The following is a 27,255-nucleotide window of genomic DNA, read 5'->3' on the forward strand; positions in this document are numbered from 1 at the left end:
AAATTAAATTTGCAATTTTCGGTCAATGCAGCTAATTTTATTTTAAATTTGATGGTCTCGTCGTATTTCTCGGAAAATTTCACATTAGAAGCACTTACTACCTCGTGGTAATATGAGCCAATCTTGAGATATAACATTTCTACGAAAAATTAATTACGAAATTCAGAACTATTTTCGTAAAAATGCTATATCTCGAGATTGGCTCATATTACCTCGGAATGATGTTTCCTATGTGAAATTTTCCAAGAAACACGAGGAAATTATCAAATTTAAAATAAAAATGGCTGCATTTGCCGAAAAATGTAAATTTAGTTTTCAAATACAAAAATATTTTTTCTGGCAACACTTCCGGTCAAAACTTATATTTTTTCTGGATTCCTTGGTTTATTTTCTTCAAAAATCATCTATCAGTGTTTTTCGGACATTTTACGTCTATGAATTGTAAGAAAAAGAAAAAAAGAGATTTTGAACAAAAACTGCGTGACTTTGCAATAAACAGGGGGTCCTACAGAGCGGGGGGTATTCCAATCGACACCAAATTTGGGATTTTTCCAAAGTGACAGTAGATGAATAATGCTCCCAACTTTGAGCAAAATCTGTGATGGTCGTGTCCAAGTTTGTGCTTTTTCGTGGTCACTTCGTATGGAATGACCCATATATATTTGGATATATTATTCATGCCATTCATAAGTTATTTAAGAAATGTTTCAGGTACTTTTGAGGTACTTCTAGAAAAAAATTCAGGATTATTAAAGTCATTTTTCGGGTATTTTTGCGTTTTCTTTGGGGCCTACATGTGACATCAAAATGTTTTAGTTATTTTCGAGATATTTTCCGAACAAACATGTTTGGGATATTAAAAAAAAAAAAAATTAGTGCTCTTGAAATTGGTTGTTTTTGAGACTTTTTATTTTCTACACACGTGAAAGAAAAGTTTGATTTTTCTTGTAATATTTTGAAACTTTTCGAAAGGAGTGTTGAAACAACGATTCAATACAATCAACGAGAAACTCACGTAAGTTCTTGAGAAAAACTCTTCTGTCTTAATACAAACTCAAGCGTTGGACAGACGAAAATTGAAAAACAAAATCCCCTGCGAAATATATATATATATATATATATATATATATATATATATATATATATATATATATATATATATATATATATATATATATATATATATATATATATATATATATATATATATATATATATATATATATATATATATATATATACCATATATACCATTCACAGTGAAATGTACGCATTCAAATGCACCCCAAGCAACGGTCAAGAAGAACTCTGAGTATGGGGCGAACAAATCGCACAATATTGGTGTGTTCCTACCAGCTCTGAATGCAACAACCCAAAGCAAATCTCTCTAGTGTAGTCTCTTCTAGTTCAAGCATCAAACGGCCAATTTCCGCCCGTCCGTCTATCCGTCGGTCTCGGATCGATAAATTTATATTTTACTTATTCTAATTATGTTTGCGCTTGCTTGCTCTGGCTCCCCATCGACAGCAACATCAACAGCAACAACAACAACAACACCAGTAGCAGTGATGGCGCGTGTCCCCCGCGTCCACTTGATAGCTGTTTACGCAAACGCGCACGGCCGCCTGCGATTGCACTGCCGATAGTTGTTTAGTTGTCACGGCAAGTGTTTTGTTATTAGTAAGGGTTTACGACGAATTGTGCGGCAAAAACTTACCTCCGGCACCATGATGATACCCGTTTTGTGCGGAAAAATGAGGTCATGTGGTGTGGTAAAGTTGGTGGCAGTAATCGAACAGGCCTGCACCGACATTCCACCCTTGGTGTCCTTTACCGAAACCTGGAAGTCGTAATAGCGGCCGGCCTCCAGCCTCCGGGTTAGGATTACGTTGGCCTGGCAGATCGAGTTGAATTTGGTGCATGGTAGGGTCTCGATTTGTACAGTTGATGATGCGGCATCCCCTGATGAAAAGATGGAATTTAACCTCACGTTCTTACAGAGATGCTAGGATGATCTGACACTTACCAACCAACTCGAATTGCAGCGGGTACTCAAACTCCTCGTCGGTCGCTCGTAACCGGTAGATAACGGAACCCACGGTGGCATCCGCCGGAACCAGCACCAGCCGCATCCGCGTCGACGGATCGAACTTCGGGTCCAGCCCGGCCGTCCGATGTGCGAGCAAACCGAGCAGCAGCACCAAGCAGCTGCCGCTGAAAACGGCGCCGCCGTTGTGAAACATTCTAAAATGAGGGAGGAAAAAAGCACACGAATTAGAATGGCCCGTAAAGTGGCTTAGTTTACGATTATCGGTGGCGGGAGGGGTCGCCCGACTAATGAAGTCATTACGGTATCCGTTCGGACATTACATTTGCCCTGCAAAATGGCCGATTGTGAGCAGCCGCGTGCGAGACACACGGTAGGTATGGAAATTGCACAACCAAGATGTATAAATATTTATTATTAACGCAGTAATTTATCGTCAATTAGGGGGGATTTATGGATACGTGGATAGCCATTCAAATGCGTTCCGGGGCCTAGCAGGTCGTTAAAAATTGTTCGATGCTACCAGGCATAATTTCGTGGCGAGCATATGAGGAAATTGCAACACCTCCAAATGGCCAGTTTCCAGGGATTGCAATCGAACCTGAGCACAAACGATCGATTACTGTCGAGATATTTGTCGGTGTCCCACGCTGCGCGTTTGATCGAGTGACCAGGAAAAAGAAACCACTTCCAGGAGATGATCGAGTGTTCGCACAGTGGGTCGTTTCTGTCCTCCTGTGATGGGTCAATTAGCAGATGCGAAGGAAGGAGGGAAAGGGCTGCCAAGGCTTGACCACTGCGCGATTAAGATTGATGATGTTTCAATGGTGGCACATTATACTTATGCTATTACTTAGTGCTGGGGCAAGTTTACCAATAACGGGCCCTTAAGTTTAACGATTATAATACGCTTTGACAACTTGTTTGCAGTAGCAGACGGTCAGCAGATCAGTACTTTGTAGCTGTCATTATAATGTTGGTTTCATAATGTGATCCTAGAACAAGGACTGGAACATTAAATGGTATAAAAATTCAATTCTTTTACTTGTTTTGTTTACAGTTTACGCTTCCACGGTTGCCAATGTCAAAACAGTTTTAACATCGCACACCCCGGCTTACTGCGATTGGGGAGCGGGTTCCGCTACAAGCTTTTGCACTTTTTCCTCTTGACGTCGTCGCGGCAGAAGAGTTGCTAGGAAGGGTGAGCGACGAACTCGCAAAACTGCCATTGGACTAGGCTATAAATCCAACCGAGAGCTTCGAGACATCGCGCAGTGACCCTAAGCTCCCGGAGAACAATGCAAGATTAATGTTTTTTCTCGTGACATTGCGCGCCCATCCCGGCCAATGCAATGGGGACCGTGAATGGGAGGAGGAATTTAGTATCTCTTATCTTTACCCGCAGAACACGACTCCGTATCGGAACCTTGGGAGCGGGGTCAAAACGGAGAAGCTAGCTGGTTTTCTAGCATGGTTCTAAACGACGTCACTGCGTCGAAGTGTTGGGTGTAATTTACACTTCCACTTCGCGATTGGTTGGATGGTTATCAAACGCTGGATCACGCGCTGGCTTGGGAATGTCAAAGGTCGCTGCCCATTCTGGGTAGAATTTTTATGAGAACTATTTTCTCGCTCTCTCGGTTGATTGAATTGCACGATAAAATCGGCTATCTGCACGCTTTCGAAAAGTTCTGCAAAGTTCTTTTGTTTTTATTTCTAGGCAAGGGCATTGTCCCCCCCGCGCAAACCTGTAATTATTTTTCTTCTCTTTTGAAAGAAATCGATCTTGCACAGTTTCCCGTCGGGAAACGATCGTTCTGAGTGGAATTAAAAGCTGCACTTTAGAGAGCGGTTTACCTGCCACAAATAGGAAATGAGCAACAGCAAATAATTGCTGTTGTACCCTTTCACTAGTTTTCGCTAGAAATGAATATCGCTACAATCAAAGGTAGCTATGACGAAGGATAGATTTGACGTTTCTAACAAGCAAACCAAATTTGCTAGTTTAACTGTGGAATTTTACGAACTCAGAGAATGCCCCGCCGAGGAAAGTCAGCTTCTCCACCTCCGCCACAGCGGAGATCTTCACCGAGTGTTCCGAGAATCCAGCAGCCACCACCAGTGAGACCCTCTACAACTGCGGTTCCGACCATTCGTAATCAATTGAAGAGGACCCAAACAGTTGCTCCTAATCAAAGTCCCGGATTGATGGCACAGACGGCGGCAACCGCTGGCGGTGTTGCGATCGGATCCGTCGTCGGTCATGCTCTGACCGACATGATGAGTGGATCGGACTCGAGTGCAGCTACGGCTTTGGATGGGAAAGAAATTACTCCGGAAACCAGTAACACAGAAGCAAGCGGCGCAGGGCCATGTACTATCGAGACGGAACAGTTCCTTTCCTGTGCTCAAGGACAGACCGATTTGGCGCTTTGCGAAGGATTTAACGAGGCACTTCAGCAGTGCAAGAAACAGAATAAACTGTAGCAAACAGGAACAGGATAAAATTTCTAATAAATAAAATTCTAGTGAAAACAGTTAAGTAATATAAATTTATGACAGAGCTAATTAATAGTACACAGAATTCCATAGGAAAACCTTCCAACAAGATTACAACCATTAGCCGGTACTATGCCAAACGATTATTGATCATTCAGTACTTAATTCCAACTGCGGCAATTGCATTAGCCGGCTGATAAAAGCTCTAAACTGAACAGCAAAAAAAAACCCCTACTTGAATTAACTACACCACATTATTCAACGCTGAAATGTGGCTTTACAACAAGTGGGCGGTCAGCTCTCGGAAGGTCACTCGGTGGATTCCCCAAAGCGCCACCACCATCGGTGGGGCAATTATTCGTGGTGCTAATCCTGTGGAATGACAACGGTTACAGCGCTTTTCACGCGCTCGCTTTTCATTATTATTGCCATATTCTCATTTGACTTATGACCAGGCAGTCGGACAGAAATTGAATATGGTCAGCTCTTTATCTAATCTTGTTCTCTCGGTCCGAGAGCCGTGCACTTAGCTCGTTTGCTGAGCGCGGATTGTGATCTTGACGACTTACGATGAGGAGACCCCCGCGTAACAAAGTAAGTAAAAGCGATAGGTTGTAAATTAAAAGTCTGTTTCAGCGTTCCTTGCTAAGGGGGGACAGGCTAAGCAACTTATGGTAATGGAACTGGTTACACACATCAGCTATCTCACTTCCACTTTGGAGAGGATGCTGTACCGAGAACTGTGTGGAGTGTCACATTTTTTCCCCACACTGCTTTTTGCTTTTGCGGCAGCTGTTGAAACAACGACTCAAAAATACTCCGCTGAAAAGCTCGATAATTTATATCGACAGCAGCACAGACTCTAAGCTAAGCCAGGCACTAACGCTTATGGCTTTCTAAAGTGGTCACACCAAGCCCAGCTGCGTTTGAGGTTTGAGAGAACGCGAATTTGCAATTTGTACAAATCTTATTTAAAAAGGACCGAAGTTGATGCATGACCGGTCTCTTACGACAACTGCCCTAAAGTGACGGCGCGCGAACGGCCTTGTCAGGAATCTTGTCGAACCGTTCACGCTAACACACCACGCCAGCACAGCAATACGAGCTCGCTAAGGGGGCTGAAAGACTTTGCGTGCTTGCTTTTGAGAGGGATTTGAATTCAAGATTTATTCAAGACCGAACCTCTTCTCGGCTTGGCCAGCGCATAATATCTTCTTGGGTGCTTGAGCATTCACTGAGATTTGTTCGTGCTTGAAGAGTTTTATTTTTGCTAACAAAGCATAAGATTTAAATATCTTCTATAGACTGAAATTTTCATTGTCAACACTCGACGGATATATTTTGAATATTTTTCCAATATCCTATTGGCATTTGTTTAAGTTTTCAAATCAACTTTTCAATATTTTTGAAATACTTTTCGAAGCGATTTTTTTTTGTGTTTAAACATTTTGAAGCATTTTTTGAACGTGTGTGAATCTTATTTGAACCATTATTTTTAAGTAAAATTTTCGTCAACTTCGTTACTTTTCATGCAGTTTTGTGTCGTTTTTGCCGTGTTGTCTAAATTATTTTTTGGTGTCATATTGCATCATTTTCGTATGATCCGTAGATTGTTTTTGTGTAAATTTTCAAGGCCTCCTCTTTGTAATTGAGAAGTCACTATTTTTCGACATTTTGGGCCATTGCTAGCTTGATTTCTTGTATTTTTGACTGTCTTTTTTTGCGTCATTTTTGACATAATTTTTGTCATTTCTTGTTGAAATTTCCTGCGATTATAATGTTACTTCTCTGTTGTTTTTGTAGGGTATCGAACGTCTTCGTCAGTGGTTTTCTTCGGCAGGTTTTCTGCAGCAATCTTATGCAAAAACCTACCGAAGAAAACAACTGACGAAGATGTTCGATACCCTATCTTTTTTGCCGTTTTTTGTCGCTTTGGTATTATTTTTCAAATTTTTTTTGTTTTTTTTTGTGTGTGTTAGGTACATGTTTCAATAATTTTAATACCATCTTTGGTTTGTGTTTGTGCTGTTTTTTGTGCTCCAAACGGCTGGCGAACATCGGAAGAATCACGTGAAGAATAATTTAACGACGGACTGTGTTTTCGTTATGAAGTTGGCGCACATTTTGGAAATGAGCAATTCCACAAAAAAAACGGGCAACTAATTTAACCGACCATTTTTTATTTGGTTGAAACTTTGCGTAGACGTTTCTATAGGCAAAAGATGCCATTTTGTACCATTTGTTTAATTTTTTTGGACACGAAACATTTTTGAGAAACTATTGAAAAATGATATATTGGGAAGGTATTGATGATTACAAACATTGGGCCAAAACGGTTTGTTTGATCGTTGTGACGTCTTCGGCAAAGTTATAGATGATAATTTTGTTTTTTTCCGAAAAATATATACACTCTAAAAAAAGTTATTTATTTTTTGAAAAAAAAAAATTGAAAGAAAAAGTAATAATCGTATATCTGAAAAAGCTCATTTTTTTCAAATCTATTTTTTTTTATAAAATCTACAAAAGGTTACCTTAACAATGAAACCGGTCCGATCATAGAGAAATCGAGAAAAAAAAGTTATGATTTTTTGAGAAAAAGCATTTTTTTTAAACTTATTTTTCGAGGCGCATATTTTTTTGGAAGGACAAATTTGTTATCTCCAATTTTGCCGAAGACAAAATTGTTAATCAAACAAACAGTTTTGGCTGTAGAGATATTTTTAATTTCCCATAGAGCACTCAATGGGGAACTAAAAATATTTTTACAGTCGAATCGGTTTGTTTGGCGGTCTCTTTGGCGAAGCTGTAGATAATAATTTTGTCGTTCATAAAAAATGTACCCCGCAAAAAAACATTTGTTTTAAATATAACTTTTTTTACTGTTTTTACCATGATCGGACCGGTTTTATTGTATTTTTTATGAAAAAAAAAATAGATTTTCAAAAAATTAGCTTATTTAGATAACAATTTTTAGTTTTTATTTTAACTTTTTTCCACAAAAAAATATTTTTTTATCAGAGTGTACATTCTTTCCGGAGAGATAAAATTGTTTTCTATAACTTTGCCGAAGACGTCATACCGATCAAACAAACCGTTTTTGCCCTAAAAATGTTTGTAATCATCAATACCTTCCCAAAATAGTATTTTTCAATAGCTTCTCAAAAATAAAACGTGTTTCAAAAAATTAAACCAATGGCATAAAATGGCATCTTTTACCTAAAGAAACGTCTATGCAAAGTTTCAGCCAACTCAAGAATGACAATTTAAAAAAAAATTTAAACTGGGACATTTTTTGCGGAACTGCTCAAATGAATTAAATAAATTTTCCTATATATCACTTGCAATGTAATTCGTTCGATTAATAATTACACCTTCATTCAACGCTCCCTCCGTTGTAACGGTTTTTGGGCGGGAAATCCTTGTATCGATTTGTTTTCTTGTTGGTGTTGGTACTACTGTGATGTTGGTGGTGCTTTTCTTCTAACTGGGTAAAATCCTAATCGCAGCAACCAGAGACAATGAAAAAATTATAAAAGGCTATGTCACATCGATGACCGTAGCACAATTGAAGTGTTAGTTTTGCATTATTTTTTGTCTCACTTTCATAATACTTTTAAGTTTTTCTTACGACATTATCTTGTTATTTTTATGTCGTTTGGTATTACTTTCCAGCCACTTTTCTGTGCATTATTTTATGTATTTTTGTATTATTTTCATGCACTTGTGTATCACCTTCATGATGAATTTGCATCATGGTCTTAAGAAATTGTTGCACTCAGATATTTTACCATCTATTGTTTTATTTTTTACTTTGTTTGTGACATTTTTGCACTGTGTGTGGTAATTTTTTGCCTCATTTCTTTCGTTATCGTGTAGGTTTTGTGCTATTTTTCCGTACATGCTTTGTACTGTTTTTGTGGCCGTTTTTTATATCAATATTACGACATAACATTTTGCCATTTCATTTAATTTCTTTGACTTAATTTTGGAGCAGTTTTGGCATAAATATTAAGCCTACTTTACGTACATTGCCTACTGTTAACTTAACGGCTTTTTGTATCATTCTGGTGTCGTTTTTGATCATTATTGCAACGTTTATAGTATCATTTTTGATGTCTTATACGTGTATTTTTGTGCAATTTTCATGCATTTTTGCATCTCTTATGGATTGTTGCGTAATTTATGGTTCTGCATAATTTTTAGTGTAAGTTTCCCTGAGATTTCTTTTTGTCCCGATTTTGTCCCATTTTTCGATATTTTTTTATTAATCACACTTTTCTATCTGTTTTATATCATTTTGTGTAAATTTTGTACTCAAATTTCATGATTTATCATTTTACCATTTATATATCAGGCTTGTGTCACTTTTAATGAATTTTTGTATATTTTTTCTCATATTTTAGCGTCATTATAACCCAATTTCGTGCTATTTTTACGTTACTTTTGTTTACTCTTTGTACCGTCATTTAAACAAAATTAACCATAAAATAAATAGGAAAGATTATAGCTTTTTAAGCGTTTCAGTGTATTCTGGTGCCACTTGACACCTCGAATGTGGCTGAAAAGCAATTGCTTGCCGGGTTCGTCGTTTGTCCATTTGTCTATGGGGAGACTTCAATGAAGTTTTCAGAGTCCGAACTCCACACAGTAAGAAAACTTTATGTCGAATCGCATGTAAAGTCACAAAATTCGATTCCCACCGACAGACAGAAATTCGATTGCATAGTCTGAAATAGTAATTTTTTCCGTCAATGCTGCGCCGGAATAAAGTGTTGATACTAGACACCTTATTTCCCTTGTGAAACAACGACGTGCGCATGAGAGCGATATAAGTCAGCAGCAAAAAAGAGTAGTGCTAAAGTTTTCCTTTTATGGTAACTTTAGGTGACAGGGAAAAAGCCAAAAATAAAAAAGCAAGAAGAGGATGGGGTAAAGATTGGAAAAGAGAATTACTTTTCTCAGAGTTTTGAAATCAATCTGGCAACAGACGGGATTTCGGGTGGTCGTTATCTTTTTTGCACGTCCCTGGCTTAGTCTTAGCAATCGGACCTCGGGAAGTTGAGCTTAAAAGCGACCAAAGTTTCGCTTTTTTGACCAAAATTTTCAATATCGAACTTTTTTAATACCAAGAGTCTTAAAGCGCATAAATTACGAGATTTGAAGTTCTCTCAGAGTTTTTTTTAATCCCAATTGTTCCGCCAAAAAGTTGAATTTGTTCAAATCAGTCATTCAGAGAGCTGAGAACATACGAACAAAGTGCAAAAGACTCCAAATCGTGACTAACGGCAAAAACGCTGAGAAAGTCACGGGCTCATTGTCTCAGCATGGTTGTTGAGACTTACGTCAACGCGAGCTTCAGGCAACTGCCGGGAATACTGTTCTTCTCCGCGCTCAGCGCAAATCTGATGCTTTGGCAAGTGGTCTTCTCATGTGACACTAAAAGTGCGCCCTTCGTGGTTACCGGGACTGTAAACTGTATTCGACCTTGAGTTGGAACTCCTATGAGCAGGGCTCTACATTTTCGAAACAAAACAATGAAACTGATATACTCGCGCTGTCATTTCAATTCGAACAGTTTCATTTTCACTTGATTCCTTTCGGCTACTGTCAACGATTCACTTCTTTCTCTCTTTCCCTCTTTCTTCTTTCGGATCATTTCAAATAAAACTAATGACTATTTCAATCGACGGGGAGAGTGACGGAGAGAGAGACTTTTTCCTTTCCTTCAGCGTCTCAATTAAAATTAGCACCGCATCGCGTCGTTTGATGGTAGTTTCCTAATACCGCTTAGAACGGCAATGGCATCCAATTAATACGTTACGCAAGTTCCGATCAATATTTCCTCCTTCTTTCCTATATATATGCGTGCAGTACTGTATGGAAGCTTTCTGTCTCCGTCAGCGCTTATTGTCATTTTCAATTGAGAATCGTCATGTGAGTGAAGGTGATAATCTTCGCTTCCAATTGAAAAGCGTTTGTATCTATTCCAAGCCTTTCAGTTGTCAGAATCACAGCAAGAGCTTTCGACTGGGTGTCATGTGACTCGCGAAGTGCTCGAAAACGATACAGAAGCTTTTCAATTGAAAGCGACGGGTCAAAGCGTCACTATAACCTAATAATTGTCAATTGAAAATGACTTTGTCAGGCTCTGCCTATGAGCAAATGTCATTATAACCCTGTGAGCACTATCATTATCAATGTGTTTTCTTTACATAAGGGAGCATACTGAAATGACGCAGCATGGGGAGTGAGGGGGTGTGTTAGTTATGATCTTTTTGTGACAAGCTGTGACAAGAGGGGAAGTGGTTAGATTGCAATCGACTACCTTGTCTCGGTCTCTTTTATGAAACACTTAGAAAATTACTTATTTTACCAGAAAAATTGTTATCAACCATCAACATTTTGATGAATCGTGAAATACTTACCATGATCTTTGTGTACGAGCTATTTTTGCACGAGAATCAGCGATTATATCACATAAAAACCTTATGAATGAGGAGTGTGCTTCTTATGCCGATTGAGAAAAACGACAAATATTGTAGTTTCTCGATGACAATTTTAGACGCTAATAAAATCGCATTAATCTAGATATAAAAACGATGTTTTCTGTGTTTGAAGTTAGCAAATATGGCATGTTTTACTGCAAAAAATGTTACATGGCTTCAAACAGTTTTTTTAACTGAGTTAAATACCATTAAACACAAAAGTGATCCGTAATTGTGGGTGATCCATAACTGTGGGGGGAGTCTAAGTATGCTCCCTAACTTGCTTTATTTTGCTCCGTAATATTTCTTCTTTTTTAGGTTTTATCACGGCCAAACCCGTTTTCCATTAGGTTATGGGCCCTGGATAATACGACTTATAACGTGAAAAAATGGTTTCGTCGGCCGGAAAAAGTAAAGAATGAGAAATGGAGAAGGAAAAGCATCTGCATCGTGTGCAGCTCTCTGACGGAAGCAAATACTCCACGTGCAAGTATCGGATGGAAGTAGATACGGAGGAATATGACCTACTGGATCTCATCATGACGGGCAGCACGGGAACGGGAGGAGCTGGTAGGAGTTAGTCGTCAATGATGAGGACAAATCAGAGCAGGCACAAAAAAGAAAGAAGTTTAAGGAGGACAAAAGAGAGAACGCAGATGATAATCTCATATCGTCTCCCGAATAAGCGACAGCCAGACCGAGTACGTGCAGGGGCATGTCACTCCGAAGGATATTTCGAATGCTTTTTCTCATGTATTCGAGCGCGGAAGTGTTGTAAGTCCCTCTTATAATAAAACTGGTCTGAGTAACGTATAATAATTCTCTTCAGGGAATTGTAATTATGGCACGATCTTGGCTGGAGGAACAAGGTTTCGATAAGACTCCTTCCTCTTGACAAAGCATTCTACTTATAATAAAACTGACCAGAGGTAAAGCACTAAGTGCCTCTTCAGGGAATTGTAATTGTGACGCGGTGTTTGGTAGGAGAAACGAGGTTTCGATAAGACTCCTTCCTCTTGACACAATAAGTCCCTCTTAGAATTAAGCTGGCCAGAGAAGAACGTTAGGTGAAGTCTTACTCCAGCGAATTATAATTTGGAGATATTAGTAGGATAGAAAGAGGCTTGGTATTGTAGAGCAGTAAGCTTGAAACGGAAGGGTAAAATCTCACACACAAGCACGGATATAAATGATAAAAGCGTATCATTTACTTCAATAGTGATACTGGCCAATAATATGAAGTGCGGAATACAGAAAATACCTGGGCAATATCACAATAGATCAAATGTCTCTGGTCGCAGTGATGAGTCCACACAAAGAAAAGACATTTTGTAGCAAAAAAAATGATATAGACAATTCCATGAACATGCGTTTTTCATTGGTATTTTTCGTGCCCGCTTTGATTGATTGAGCTGAAATTCGAGAGAACGAAACTTTTGAGCACTATTTTTAGGCAATATTCAAAGGTCAATTTTTTCATACAACTGATTGCCGCTCAAATGTGTAGTCACAGTGTTTATATGTTCGAAAAAAAAGAACAACACTTAAAGAATGAGATAACTAAGTTGAAATCTATGCTTTTGCCTAGCTGCTTTTTGCTGCTCTAGTAAAACTCAACGTTCGATCCTGGGGCGTTTAAGTCTACGATGGAATTTCGCACCGTATCGCAGAAACGATTCTCTTCACGATTCCGTCACCAAGTTATAGATATCCTGAGAGTCCTCACTGAGGATTCTCTGTGTTTTACTGTATTTATGTTTTGTTTTTCTAGCTTTTTGGGGTAGTTTTACAGCTTTTCCGTGACAATTCGGGGTCTTTCTGCAGTCTTGTTAGATAATTTTGTATCAATTTTTCGCAATCTTTGATACATTTCTGTATTATTCTCGCAACGGGTTTGTGCCATTTATTTTATATTATCATATTTAGTCCTTTTTATTGTCTTTGTGGATATTTCTGGTGCCATTATTGCGTTACTTTCATGCAATTTTGAGAGGTACTATTTTTGTTTCGAATTTTAATTTTTATCCAGCCGATTTCTAAAACGTTGATATAATTTTTATAAATGACAGCAAGAAGTAAGCCGTTTTCTAGTATAAAACATTCCTATATGCATGCTAACTGAATCGTACATCGCCTCAAAGTTTGTTAGCATAGAATGAGTCTGCAAGTTGTCAATTTATTTAGGTCTTTGAAGAACATCTGTGCAATTTAACGTAGCCAGAAATGCTTGAAATTTTATTTTAAGGTGGACAATCCAGATGTCGTGATTCCCTGAAACGCTTGATTTATTTTCAGCCATCTTCACTGTACGAAAATAGTTTCCAGCGTGATCGTGTTAGAAAGACTTCCTCTAATGGGTTTTTTCCACTCCACTGACGCAACTTCCTTTTCACTCTCGTTTCGGTCAGTTTTCGTTTTCCCCTTTATCAACGCAACTTCATTTTCATTCTGTAAACGTCGAAGTTCGCGTTCATCATCGATAAACTCTGTTGTAAGGTTTTCCGTTTGTGCGTTCGTAGTATCACTGAAACGAATTGATTCGCTTATTTTCTGCGAGTAAACATCAAGCTCAATACCTAGCCATGATTTCTCTGTCTGATCCTAATACTTTCTCCAATAACTAAGCAGAATCGATAACAATTCAATACGGTGTTAGGTGTCATTTATATTATTTTGGAGCAAGGATTTTTTTTAACTTATAATTTAAGTAATTGCTTGATACCGTGCACACCATCACGCAACGTTGTAAGGTTCTAACGATCCTGTTGGTAACCTGTCTGTAACTAATGAGCTGTCATAAGTTCTGTTTTTGTTTTGTGTCTGTCTTGGTTCCTACACCAGAGAACTAAGGAGAATTAGTTTAAGTTCAATTTTCATACTGCAACTTTTTGAAGGAACCCGATTCCCTTACATAAAGAACGGGTACGGAAGTTAGATGAAAATTTAAAAATGCAACCATAAACAAAGTGGTCACGTTTGAATCTCAATGATTATGCACACGATTATGACCGGTAGATATCTGTCAATGTCAACTTATGCAAAAGATATGTTTTGTTTCGAACCAGGAAGCGCCACCGTAGGCGGCTGCAGCATTGTTCTCAATCAATGTCTAATTAAGCCGACAGTTGATCATAAACGTAAACCCGGAAACAGTTCACAGTTCGCGTCATCAAATGTCTGTTCTGTGGCACAAGGCTGTGGGGTCACACAATAAATCGTTCAGACCCCGCGTCGCCGTCGTTGGGTACCATTTCGCATAATTTCAGTCAACCTATCAACACTAATCGCAAAGTCTATCAATCAGCTGCAGGCGGGCAAACAGCCAGCGCTCGGGTGGAGGCAGAAATCCCTTGACGATCCTAGTACAGAAACGGCTACGCCACACCTTCGTTAATACGGCGTTGCACCTAGCGGGCTTCGAACCTCGTCCCCTGCCTTGATTGGGTCTCGTTATCTTGCCGCGTGATCGACTCTTTTCCTTAGCCAACACTGGCTGGATCCTGACGATTTGACCGGTCATTGTTCCGCGTCTCACCAGTTCTTGAGCCCTTGAGATTAATTACCGTCTGATTTCGAAACTGCAACCAGCTGTCTAACGACGACGACGGCATGGACTTTGAAACTTTTATTATTTATCACTTGCATTCCACTCGCACTGTGTGCGGTAGAGCCAAGCGTTAGATTTTCCCCGTTGTTGTTGTCACATTTATCACCGACTACTGCAATCGAATAAAGCGGCGGCAAAGCTCCCAGCACGCATTCAAAACATTACAATTTCACGCTCGCGCTCGACCACAGCACAGCTGTCTACAAAACAAAGTTGCCATCCCGCGGCGCAAAACGGCGCCTTCAATGGGAATTAAAACCGTCCACTTTCCCAATTACCATAAATCAGGGGAAACATCCTTCCGTGTGTGCTGCTGCTGCTGCTGCAACTGGACACGACCGGGTCATAAAATTCGTAATGGTGGTAGTTTGGTATTGCCATATTGCGATCGGAAAATGGCCGACCGATTGAAATGGGTGTTTTTACGGGGTTTTCTGCAACAATGTTGCCTAATCTTGATACACAGGGCGACGATTGCGTACACGTTAATGTCGTACGGTTGTTGTTTGTGTTTCGCATTCATTAGTCGATGGTGTTGCACATGTTGAACAGTTTGGGATCGTTCTAACCTTTTATGAACAAGACATCAAGAGTAGGAATATTTTATCGAGGCTACTTCGCACAATTAGCAGGCTGTAAAATTTCTGCTCTCCTATCGAAATCGAACGTATGCAGGTTTATATCTGCTTTATTTTTAATTATTTAATGACATTTTATGTCTCGATCTTTTATATTATTATTATTATTATTATTATTATTAAAAGTAAAGCATAAAATCTAATCCAGTGCATGGTAGTGTAATAAAACTAATTAGTGGTAGCAATTTTGTTACCACTAATGAAGTATAATGAAATATGACGAAGTTGTGAAACTTCAATTACAGTGTTTCATCATAAAAGTCGTCATCCAGTGCAGCTGCACTTCGTCTTTACGTAAACTGTTCAAATATTTACAAAAACTGTTCACATTCCAAGCTGCGGGAGAGAAAAGGAAAAATCGTACTATAAAACCACCGCCAGTCGAACTCAAGACTACTAGTGAGAATCCACAATGAAGCTCCCTAAACTCGGTGAACAAAGTGGTGCCTACTGCGATTTGACATAGAAAATATTTCTCAACTATTTTACTTGTAGTTTGCGTATTTTCGATGGCATTCCTGCTAGCGATCAGTTTGCCATCTGTCAAAGCTGACGAAAGGATGCGTGACGTTAACCACTGGGAAGCCTGGGAAGATCAAATTCATGTGACTGCACGGACTACGGAGAGTTAAAGCTCCGGCAATGTAATCGAAAGGGCAAATTGCATCGAACTAAAATAAATATTGTAACGGCCCTAATACAAATAAAATTCGTGTTTTTTTGTACATTTGATAAAAATATTTTGCTTAACGAATACATTCTTATCTCCCCTAAAGCATGATTCATAGTTTCTATCCTCATTCCAAAGATATAATCAAAACATGTGTAAATTTCGTACGAAATAGAACATGTTCTCCATGATAATTCCTAGCTTCGTTCGTGAGAAAACATCCTCCCTTTAAAAGCTAGAACCATTTTATTCCCTCAAAACAATGCCCGATGATTGGCTATGAAGCAAGCACACTTTAATTATAATTCTCCCCAGTGTGTAATGTGTGTGTTAGCTGACCCTTAGCCGAAAGGGCAACCTCGTCATCTAACCACGCCGCAGAAACGTAGGTACATTACACTCGCTCCAATCACGACGATTCATCATTTTGATCTCGCAGAAGGATCGGAAAGGAACGAAAATTGCACCGATTGTCTTTAATATCCTTGCTATTATTGCTATGTTATAAGCCATCATCAGCGCACAAACTACAACCGCGAACCGCGAGTAGAAGAGATGGTCCGGTCCATCTTGGGAAGACAGCCGCCAACCCAACGGACGGACGACCTTGCCAGTAATTTCGTCCCATATTGCCTTATTCGGTACCGGAGGAGCGCATCTGAAGAGAGAAAAAAACCTGCTCCTAATTAAAGCGAACAAGTGAAGTTGAAGCGCGTAATTGCGCGTAGATTGCACCTGACAGGGGGGCTGTGCGTGAGGTCGAATGCGCAAACGTGAATGTCGGGTTTTGCTCCTGGCTGGTTGACTGGCTGGCTGTGGCACGTAATGTTGGCGCGCTTATCTGCTGGACTGCTGAAACTTATATCGGAGGAATTAAGCAAGCAAATCGAAGTTTGCCTCCCAGGTGTCCGGGACACGAACCTTGACACGTTGAACGATTCCGGCCTGACATTCATTACGGCCGTAACCATTTCCAGAATCGTGTTCAAGTGTATGTTCGAACTAATTACCGGTGCGCGGCGGCCGCTTCGAAACACGGACATGTAGACTGATTTACGTTCATTGTCTTGTTAATCCAATCAGTTTTTCCTCCCCAGTCCGCAGCACACACCGTTGCGATTGCGATTCCGATGACGCCGACTTCGCCGCAGTGTTGAAGGAGTGCACGCCATGTTTTTTCACCGAAGTCATTCCTGTAGCCGTAATATGTTTCAATTGAGTTGATATAGTTTATGGTCGATTTGCAGTATATTATTATACTGACCGGTCTGGCCGAAGCTAATCCACAGCACACAGCGGATCGGGAGATCGTCCAAGGGCACTGCCGGTGATCGGAAGATCTATAACGCGACCGGCGGTCGTTGCGTGGCTATAAACTTCACTTTATTGTTATTTAAATGGGCAGTTCAATAAAAAAATCAACCCTACAAACCTCCTGGTTAGAATACCGTTTCCACGTGCTTGCCGCTTAAAATAATCACAGCTTCTTATCTTAATTATTCCACTAGAAACTTGCACAGAAATTGGAAAATAACATTAATCCACTTCAAACACACGATCGATTTGACAGTTTTTCCCCCCGCCTACTGGGCGCAAAAAGAGTGCAGCGACTCACGACAACACATCGCATGTCAGCAGTTGCGCTTTCACTTATTATGACGAGGGGATTTCAAGAACTAGAACGGAGGGTCTACCACCCTTGAATACTTTCTCTGGCCAGCCGACACGGCCGACCGCGTAGCGGCTTTTTGCCGCAAAATTGCGGCAATTATAAATTAACAGCAACCACACGCAACCCCCGAGACCGATGCATGAAATGGTGGCCAAGGGGTAAGTAAAGTTAAAAAAAAAAAAAAATAAAACAAATGCAAATTGATAATTGAAGGGTGAAATTGGGTTACCGTTTCACTTCCAATTTCCAACTTGATCATGAAATTCATTGAACCGCCAGCTAAATTGAATGGATTCCCTACTCATATGGAATGAAGATAACGATGATGGCCACCGACGGGTAAAGTAATAAAATACTTAATCGAAACTGTGTCTCTAAGCTATTGAGAATAGATCAGAGCATACAAAGAGACAACCATAACATAGGAGAGAGCTTTTAATAGACAGTAAACTCTGCTAGAGGGTCCATGTCATTTCATCCCCACGAATGAAAAAATGGTTTTTCAATTAAAATATACATATGCTTATGGGGTACACATTTGTAGGGTAAAACTGGAATGAAGGTTTTATTTTTTTCTACATTCGACCTGTTAACACCGATTGAAACTCGGTTTGGTACTGCTTTCTAGTGGGTAAATAAAAAAATACTTTTACATATTTATTCATTTGGCATGACCAAAACGACACAAGAATAATAAAATTTAGGAACCTTGCATTTAATGGCAAGAAAGAATAATTGTAAAATAAACTAAATATTGGTTAAAAATTTACAAAAAAGGCTCAAAAACTGAAACGAAAATTGTATGAAAATGATTCAAACGTGACATGCAACTAGAATTTCGCTAAATTGCGCAGAATGATGCTGAAATTATTGAACAAAAATAATACAGAAATGATGAAAAAGTTACAAAAATGACACAAAAATATTATGAAAAGAAAACAAACGAAAGGGTTGAAAAAGACTGAAAGGACGAAAAATACAGATGTAGAACGTCATTAAAATATCGTAGATATTACCAAAAAAAAACCTAGGTTTGGTTAAAAAACGCCCCTTAATGACATCGAACGTTATAATTCTACGAAGTCATCGATTTAAAAAAAAAACGAAATATTTCGTGAAAATAAACACAATAAATGGTATAAAAAATCACCAGAAAAAACACAAAGTTGTACAAAAGTGACTGTTTACTGCTGTTAAATTGCTACCAAATCACGAGAGTAACAAAAATGCTAAAAAATGGTAGAACAATACTAAACAAATGACACAAAAAAGGAAAGAAATCTTAAAAAAACTCAGAAAGTTGAAACATAAAATGGTGCACACAAATGAAAATAGGCTTAAGGAATGTTACATGTAACAAATTATTGATGCAAAATATAACAATAAATAATATCATAAGACAATTTGAAGGTAAATAAAAAAAATACTCGTAGGTTACACAAAAATATCACCAAAACAACATAAATTTAACATATTTTAAATTTGTCAAAGTTGTTTCCATAGAAGTTCTAACGTCTAGTTTTTCTTTCCAACAGCGAACCACGACGTCACCTACTATGCAAAGATATTCTACAAAGCAAGCCGAGAATTATCTTCCCACTTGTCAGCTAACGATGATTTTTGTTTGTTTTTCGAGCAGTTTCTTGTGAGTGAATCAGATTTTTTTCAAACATTTTTATTGTGCCGAAGATGCCTCCAAATTTGAAGAAAAAGGTAGGTGCAAGGACGTGAGAGGAAAACAGTTTTTGCTTCGCGATGGAACTCGATTCTACAATACACTAAGGTCGCTTTTTACGCGGATTCCGCAATTTACGCGGTATTTTTTTTTTGCGCGGATTTCGGTTTCCCTTCATCGGAATGCAAAATTAACGCTGGTTTTTTAACACGGATTTCGGAATTCACGCGGTTTTTTTTACGCGGCATGTATCCACCGCGTAAAAAAGCGACTTTAGCGTATACCTTAGGAAACGTTGTATAACAATTTACACAGCTTGCACTTCACTTCACCCAGAGGACCTACAGTCTTACCCACTGTTGCCAACTGTACAGATTTATCTGGAAACGTACAGTTTTTTTTCAGGTTTTTCGGTACAAATTCTGTACCGTACAGACTACAGATTTTTGTGAAAAGTACAGATAAGTACAGATTTTTTTTTAATAGTTAGAAAAGATCAGACGAAATTTTGTAACAGATTCTGCAACGATACAATGTATGCGATCTTGCAGTCCACACTTCGAATTTACTGCCGGACACACTTAGATTTTATTGCCGAGAAATCAACAGCTGATAAATTAAGCGAAATGTTCTACAAGTTTTCGGCACAATTTTCAAGAACTTCGGCAAACAAAATATCAATACATGCTGGTTTACGGTAGATCGATATATCTGCTGAACGTTCGTCGAAATATATCGCTGACATTTGTTAAAAACTTAGCCGAGCTCGATCAGCTGTTGGGAAGTTTGCCGAGATAAATTAAGTGTGAATCTCAGTAGTTTATTGCCATAAATGATTTCTCGGTTAAAAGAAATAGCAGCAGTCACATGTTTCGAAAATCACAGCTCAATCTGAAATTTTGGCACAAAATATCCGAAATCTAGAAACTAGAAACTATGGTCCAATGGTACAGATTTTGATTTAGATTATTTACGAAAATAGTACAGATAAAAAAGATTTTTACAGCTGCCAGTACAGATGAAAATGTGGTAACTCTTATCCATTTCCCAAGAGGCATAGCTATGTAAAACCATCAGGATTGCCGAAGACTGGGGTTATCCCCTAACTTCAGTATGTATTCAGAAGCTTCTCAAGAGCTGTTCGAATCGCAATAATATCACGTATAAATTCTAATTCCGCTGGTCCTAAAATATCAAACGTTTCAGGCCGAAAGTGAGCCACGGAACCGTCACTATATATTTTGGCAACCTGGAGGAGACGCTTGATGGTGTGCCGCAGGCAAACCTTATCAACTACGATGAGACTAACTTCACCGACGCACACTGTTTCCAAAGCTGCAAAAGCGTGATCGGAATTATTTTGACCCAAAAAACTAGATTTCAGAGCCTTAGTGCCTCCAGGAAAGTTGATCCATTAATTATTCTTCATTTTATAGAAGTTGCAATTTTGTGATTAATTCACTTAACAGTGAGAAGCGAACTTTACTTTTTTCATTTTTGCATATAAAAATTCACTTTGTCCGGCAAAGTTGTTGCACATTTCATAATAAACAACTTTCTCAAAGGTACCATACTTCTATCAGCCTTTTTTCATGGACTTTTGTGGAGGTTTCTACAGATGGCAACTAAAAATCATTTTTTTTTCATATAACATTTAGTGGTAATTTTCTACAATTTTCCAATGCTCTACATTGTTGTTTACTATCACAAAACACACGATTTCATCCAAGAGAGTTTGTTTTTATTACAAAATGTGCTAGAACTTTACTCAGCAAAGTGGATTTTTATATGCAAAAATGAGAAAAATGAAACTCATTTCTCACTTTTAGGTAGATTAATCACAAAATTCTAACTTCTACAAAATGGAGAATAATTAATAGAACAACTTTACTGAAGGCACTATTACTCCAAAATCATTATTTTTGAGTTAAGAGTAATTAGTGTAAATTAGTGCATTACAACCGCCAACAACCAAAAATATATGTGAGATAAAAATAAGCTTTCTTCGGAGATATTGTTTGTTTGTTGTAGCAAATAATTTTGTAGAACATTCGAAAATTGTAGAGAATCACTATGAAAAATTAAATAGCGAAAAAAGATTTTAAATAGTCATCTATCCAGCTTTCCACGAGCGGTATTGGCGGACAGTGCACGTAGCCCATTTTAACGTTTTCTGTAGGTCGGGTATATTTTAATCGCAGTAACGGAGTGAAAAACATAAAATTTTTGCAACGTAGCATACCCAGGGTTGATATTGGTTGACACTCTTGAGTGAAAGTGAAAAAAAGCATCCATAAACATTTTTTTTTTACAATCCTTTCAGAGTTCTCCCTTCCCGCTTTTTGCATGGAACTGTGAACTGTCAAAACACCTCATTATATTTCATGCGATGGAAGCAAGACAACAAAATCAGTTTATCAGTTAACGAAGATTGTCAAGGCATCGGTCAGTGTCAGTGAAACAGTGTTTCGGTGAGGTTCATTTTGGTTGAGTGGACTGTTTGTTTTTCTTTTTCGCTTTGAAGTGAAGATCATTTGGTTGGATTTGTCGTCAAATTTTATTCCGTAACCGTGAACGATGCGCGCGATCTATTTCATCTGAGTATAATAGTACGTTACTAGGACGAAAATCTAGTGTATCTGAAAGAGTGCTGCGATCATTGGAAGTGAAAATTGAAAAGAATTGGCTGTATTTTCAACTAACAACTGTAACTCTTTATCGTTTTTTTTCCACAAGGTTGTAGCTGCAGGAATTTTTTTTATATGACATCTTTGTCGCTCTGTGATCGGTGATTAATCTATCTTTCAAAAGACAAATGAATGTAGAAAAAAAAAACAATATCGCACGCTTAGCCTGGGGGCTAATAGCGGTCTCGATCAACTAGATTAGTTGAGAGAATTCGTTACCGATATTGTTTTTTGGCACATTTTGCATGTGTAGGATAAGTACAACGATACACCGTGACCCAGTGCTGAGTCGAGAAAATTTACAGCTTGAAAAGATCCTCGACTCGATCGGGAATCGAACTCGATATCACAACCGTGTGGGAGAGCTAGCCAACTGACATCGCTAACCACAGAGCCACGGGGACCACAAATGAATGTAGAAGGAAGCTTAATTCCTACTTCATTGTACTCAATTTAGATCTGTAGAAGGTTGCCTTTTCGCGTATTGCAGAAAATTGACTGTATCAGAATGAAAGGTATTCATCAATGTTAAAGAGAATATTTTTTCTTCTAAGCTAGAGTGCTGCAAATAAAAAATCAAAATACAGAAAATTTTTTGTTGCCAAAATCGAACCATAACAAAAATAAACGGTTCTGTTTATATCGCTTTTTCTACTTTTTGAGAAGCTAAAGACAAACTTGACAATAGAAATGGCCACCAATGAACTAATTTTAGTTCCAAGTCGTTTGAGGTGTTGCTTGATGAATTTAGGCTGACGACCTAGATACTTGTTATTACCACCAAAGTAATTACTGCTTTGATCATGACCATTATTTTACCCGAACATGTTCCGGTCATATCTCAGTAACCGTTTTACCGATTCCGGTCATCCATTTCGGCAACATTAAGAATCAAAAAACCTTTCTTTTGAAGGATGTTGGGCTCTAGTTGGTTAAAAAAATCAAGAAAACTAAAAAATGTAATTTGGCACATATGTGCCAAAATCGAACCGTAAAACGAACTCAAATCGAACAGAGCCCCTGAAGGGAATATAAAACTATTGCGATCCTACGTCAACTATGCGGTCGGGTCTTGGATACCACCCTCTTTTTTTTTTTTTTTTTTGATTTACAGGGTGCGGCGGAAAAAAGGCCAATATGTGTGGTAATAATTCAAATCCCATTTCAACTACTTCAAGAAACAATACCAAAATTTTCGAGTTCAGTTATCATTATAAGATTCATTCACATGAATGTACTAGTTGTATCCTCCATTTCTATCAATGACATCCTCCAAATAAGGCCGGAAGAAGAGCATGCTTTTCGAACGCAGTTCTCCGATATCGATAACCACGTGCTCGTTATGACAAACTTCAAATTAATGTTTCATGCTAGCTCTGGAAGATGCGTGAAGTCTTCTATGATGATTCTTTGCATCGATTTTTTTTCTCAAATTTGCAATAAAATAATTCCGATGTTCCGGTGCAGCACTTAAATGCAAACGTAACCAAGTCCAAGACCAAGTTTTTCTGTTCGTTTTAAATCATTTCCTAATAATTTCGAGTCAGTGTTGCAATATTCCGAAATATGTTCGGCCTATTACCAGATCGTTTTCGAATTATGCTATTTTTTAAGCCATATTTGCGACTTTTGTATTTTTGTGTCATTTTTGGTGATTTTTGGAATCATGCTCTCTACTTTTTTGAAATTTGAAGCCAGTTTGTGACATTGTAGAACTCGCTATGCTTAATTTTTTTTGTCGAGTTAAAGACAACCCTTTTGTCATGTTTTTTTTTTTTTCAAATCATGTTTTATCATGCTGTAATTTCTTTTTGTCCATTTATCATCTTTTCTTTCAAAACATTTTGATCATACTATCGACGTTTTTAATGTTTTTCTGTCAGATTTATCAAAATTTGGTTTCAAATCTCGTTCAGTTTCAACATATTTTATTTAATTTTTTTGACATTATCGCTTTCGCTTCGTTTTAGAAAATTCTTTACAATTTATATAAATTTGTCAACTAGAATTTAGTTCGTCCAAAACGTAAAAACTTGGTGCGTTCCTGGAATTTTTATTAGCTAACACTGAACTCATTTTATCATCGACGACGAGAAAAACTATTCGATCTCGAGAGCAGGAAGAGTCCTATCCCTCATTAACGCCCGTGATTTTTCTCTGCTGTTGAACCTGTTTCGCCTTCGGCTTATCGGCCACCGATCCTGTTTTGGCCTTGCGGATTGCCTCCGAAGAAGTTTTATCACCCGCTTCGACCGCTGCTGGCAGAAGGCAGCCGGCTAGCAGCACTATCAATAGATAGAAATAAACTGAAAAATGAGCAAGTTTCAGTATCAAAGCTTAGGATAAAAAAGAGGTGAATTTTACTGTGAAATATTTTCATCTTTCTTGTCGATGATTGTTCGAGTGAATGCTGGATGCCGTTTTTATATAGAATGTCTTTATTTACCCAAGCGCAGTTGTGTCAATAAATGATATATCACACGTGACGCTGAATGGATTTAGTTTCACAACGTACACATTTTGTTTTTAAAAGTGTTGATATGAAAACTATCTGTCAGCCGGTGCTGCTTCTACTGTGCCTACTTGTGCGGAGCTCCGCTCGTGCTAGACGCCGCTCAGCTCGGCCGTCACGGCCTGCTTCAATGTCTGCGAAAAAGCATCCCATCAGAAGCAGGCGCTGAACTAGGCGCTGGTTATACTAACCGTTCGAGATCTTCATGATTGGGCGGGCTCGGAACTGGATTGAACTCGTCAGTTTAGAAAACTTCGTTGTTTCGTCATTCATAGCTTAATTTGGGATGTTCGCTTTGGTGACTTTCGGGAGCAAACAGCAAAAGTTCTGGACTCAATCTAGAATCATTTTGGGAGTAATATCCACCAAGTGCTAATAAACAAGGCTTTTTTCATGATTGTTTTCAAAGGACATTTGAGATGTAACGTATATAAATAATATATCGTTGCATTAAGCAACTCTTGGAGAATAGAAAAAAAAATATTTCTATTTTTTTCACAAAATGCTGTTTTTAAAAGTTCTTCCGCGGCCAGCAGTAGAAATCGTGCTTAAAGCCACCTATAACCAAAACAATTTTTTTTACACTGTCTATGAAAGTGTCGCTAGTAAGGTACACATGAGTATATTTTAAGAATTTTACTTCGCAAAATGACAACGGTTTGGAAAAAAAAAACTTTTTTTTTGGACAAATAAAAATCGACTTTAATTGTTTGTGATTTTGTTGTTGTTAATCAATCGCCAAAATCGTGTGTACTTCACTAGATAATCTAATGAAAAACATTTTCAGAAAACATGGTTTTAAGATAGACGCGCTCAAATTTTCAAAATGCTGTAAACAATCGCAATAATGAAGCCCCTAATATTTTTTACCCTCAGTCAGCTATCCCTGCGCCGTAGAGTTGTCCTTCCTGGGCTTTATTTTCCTCTTCTTCCTTTTTTATCTGATGTAAGGCTGCGCCTAGCCTCTTTCGCGATATCAGACATGCGATGCTCAGCGACCCCACGCAAAACTCAAACTTGTCACTCATATTTAAGTACTTTTGAATATAACTAACAGTCAAAAAGTATAGAAAAACTCAAACAAAGGGAAATTGTGAGTGAATACGTGCTGTAGAGACGCTGTAACGGTTGAAACTTGATGCAGCGACCTCTATGCTTCAAATTTGAAATACGATATCGATCATAGGTAACTTCATTAGTTTACAAAGCCTCGAAATTAAAAAAAAAAACAGGAGGGTTGTGTGCAAAGCCACGACCGCAAGGTTGAAGTAGAATACTTTTACAAGAAAAATAACCCGGCTGCTAGCGTGTCAGTCATTTTTTTTTTCTAGTAAATAAACGTTGACTAATCAAATCAATCGAATTTTGCGCTTCAACAAGGATTGACCATTTTCAATAATATATTAAATTGCTTGTCATGGTTGGGGCTTGACAATTTTTAAATTTTGAGATGAAATTTTTTCGGATGTCATGTTCATGACTGAACGAAAAGATAATTCAGTACGTTCTGAGACATGGAGATAAAGTAAAATTTATAACTTTTACAAATTTAAAAATATGAATTAACTCGTTAGGAAATTTTAACTCTTCAATCAAGTTTTTATTTCATCCTGAAATGGACAATTTGTTGTTCATTTTAGTATCGGATAAGATGCCGATCACATCTTTGCGTTATCACTGACAGTGTGAATACAATATTCCTTGTGATAAAATAAACAGTGAAAAGCTGATTTAACACTCAAAACTAGACGGCTCCGGGGTTGTCAAAATGAGTCAACTTTTCATTGAATGCATTTACTAGTGCCCATTATCGCACAGAGACTGCATTTCACTAAAGTGCCTCACTGCATCAGCTGCTATCGATGCTGAGATCCGCTGCAACTAGTGCGCTATCCATTGCTACGCCACAGCTGTGGCCGCTTTCCGCCATCGCTGGTATCCACTGCACTGCTAGTGCTGCTGCTAAGGGAGGACTACTGCTGTTGTCGCTGTCTAGAACTATTATGAGCGGTTCCGGCTGAAACAGGCTCTTATATAGGCTAAATAGCATGTTTTCAATTGCAAGGTATATGATTCTGTCGACCGTGCTTTAGAAGCAATCATATAACGACCAACCAGGGGTCGAATTTTTCGTTTTGACAAGGCTTGACTATTTTCAATAGTACAATAGTGTGAATAATAAAACTACAATTATCTTCTTTTGGGAAGAATCTTAAAAGATTTTCCAATCTATTGCTGCAAGAACGAAGGAAATCCATCGAATACTAACTGATTTATTAGCATTTGAAATTGGACATATTTTTCACATTTTTCGGTTTTAGATTTTCATTTCACATCTCCATGTAGCCGAACTTCCTGAGAGAAGTATTCTACTTCAAAAACTAGCATCGCTAAAATAACCGAAAAATGTAATTTTGCAGCATGAAAGTTGTTCGGTAAAAATTGATTTAAACGAATTTTGAGTTTAGATCAGTACTTGGGCGATCAAGATTTTGATTCTAGGATAGTTTTAGCATGATTTAAGCCAATAAAAAAAAAAAATGACACGAAAAAATTGTTTTGGTGGATATTACCCCTGAAGAAGCACTTTTTTGCCATATTGTGAGTTTCGAACGATGGCCTAAAGCAGCAGCAGAAGATAGAAATAAACTGGAAAATGAGGAAGATTCGTTATCAAAACAAAGAATGTAAAACAGAATCCGAAGTCCGAAGTGAAACAATTAGAACATTTCAATGATGAAAGCTTCAAGACGGGATTCTAAA

At 38.2% G+C, this 27,255-nt stretch overlaps 2 protein-coding genes and 2 long non-coding RNA genes across 8 annotated transcripts in view; 2 read left to right on the forward strand and 2 right to left on the reverse strand.

Moving 5' to 3' along the window:
• Positions 1–27,255, reverse strand: part of LOC129724466 (cadherin-86C) — a 440,382-nt gene that overhangs the window by 65,939 nt on the left and 347,188 nt on the right. For all 5 annotated transcript variants that reach the window (XM_055679524.1, XM_055679602.1, XM_055679774.1 and 2 more), the window contains 2 exons: positions 2,027–2,244; positions 1,718–1,962 (listed from right to left, as the gene is read on the reverse strand). In XM_055679524.1, coding sequence (XP_055535499.1) covers positions 1,718–1,962; positions 2,027–2,244 — 463 coding nt within the window. The remainder of the gene's footprint in view (positions 1–1,717; positions 1,963–2,026; positions 2,245–27,255) is intronic.
• On the forward strand, positions 4,008–4,571 carry LOC129724930 (coiled-coil-helix-coiled-coil-helix domain-containing protein 10, mitochondrial-like). The gene has a single exon (XM_055680258.1). It carries the CDS (start codon positions 4,082–4,084, stop codon positions 4,532–4,534), a length of 453 nt encoding a protein of 150 aa, XP_055536233.1. The 5' UTR covers positions 4,008–4,081; the 3' UTR covers positions 4,535–4,571.
• Positions 15,658–16,051, forward strand: LOC129725086 (uncharacterized). The gene is made up of 2 exons (XR_008728016.1): positions 15,658–15,716; positions 15,772–16,051. It is a non-coding gene; the product is annotated as an uncharacterized LOC129725086 (long non-coding RNA).
• Positions 23,887–24,492, reverse strand: LOC129725125 (uncharacterized). The gene is made up of 2 exons (XR_008728023.1): positions 24,345–24,492; positions 23,887–24,286 (listed from the first exon to the last, which is right to left on the reverse strand). It is a non-coding gene; the product is annotated as an uncharacterized LOC129725125 (long non-coding RNA).

Source organism: Wyeomyia smithii, chromosome 1, assembly GCF_029784165.1.
Source record: "Wyeomyia smithii strain HCP4-BCI-WySm-NY-G18 chromosome 1, ASM2978416v1, whole genome shotgun sequence".
Taxonomy (NCBI): domain Eukaryota; kingdom Metazoa; phylum Arthropoda; class Insecta; order Diptera; family Culicidae; genus Wyeomyia; species Wyeomyia smithii.

Bases quoted from the DNA above. Each gene is read 5' to 3' on its own strand.
- LOC129724930 (XM_055680258.1), top strand. From the start codon at position 4,082: ATGCCCCGCCGAGGAAAGTCAGCTTCTCCACCTCCGCCACAGCGGAGA.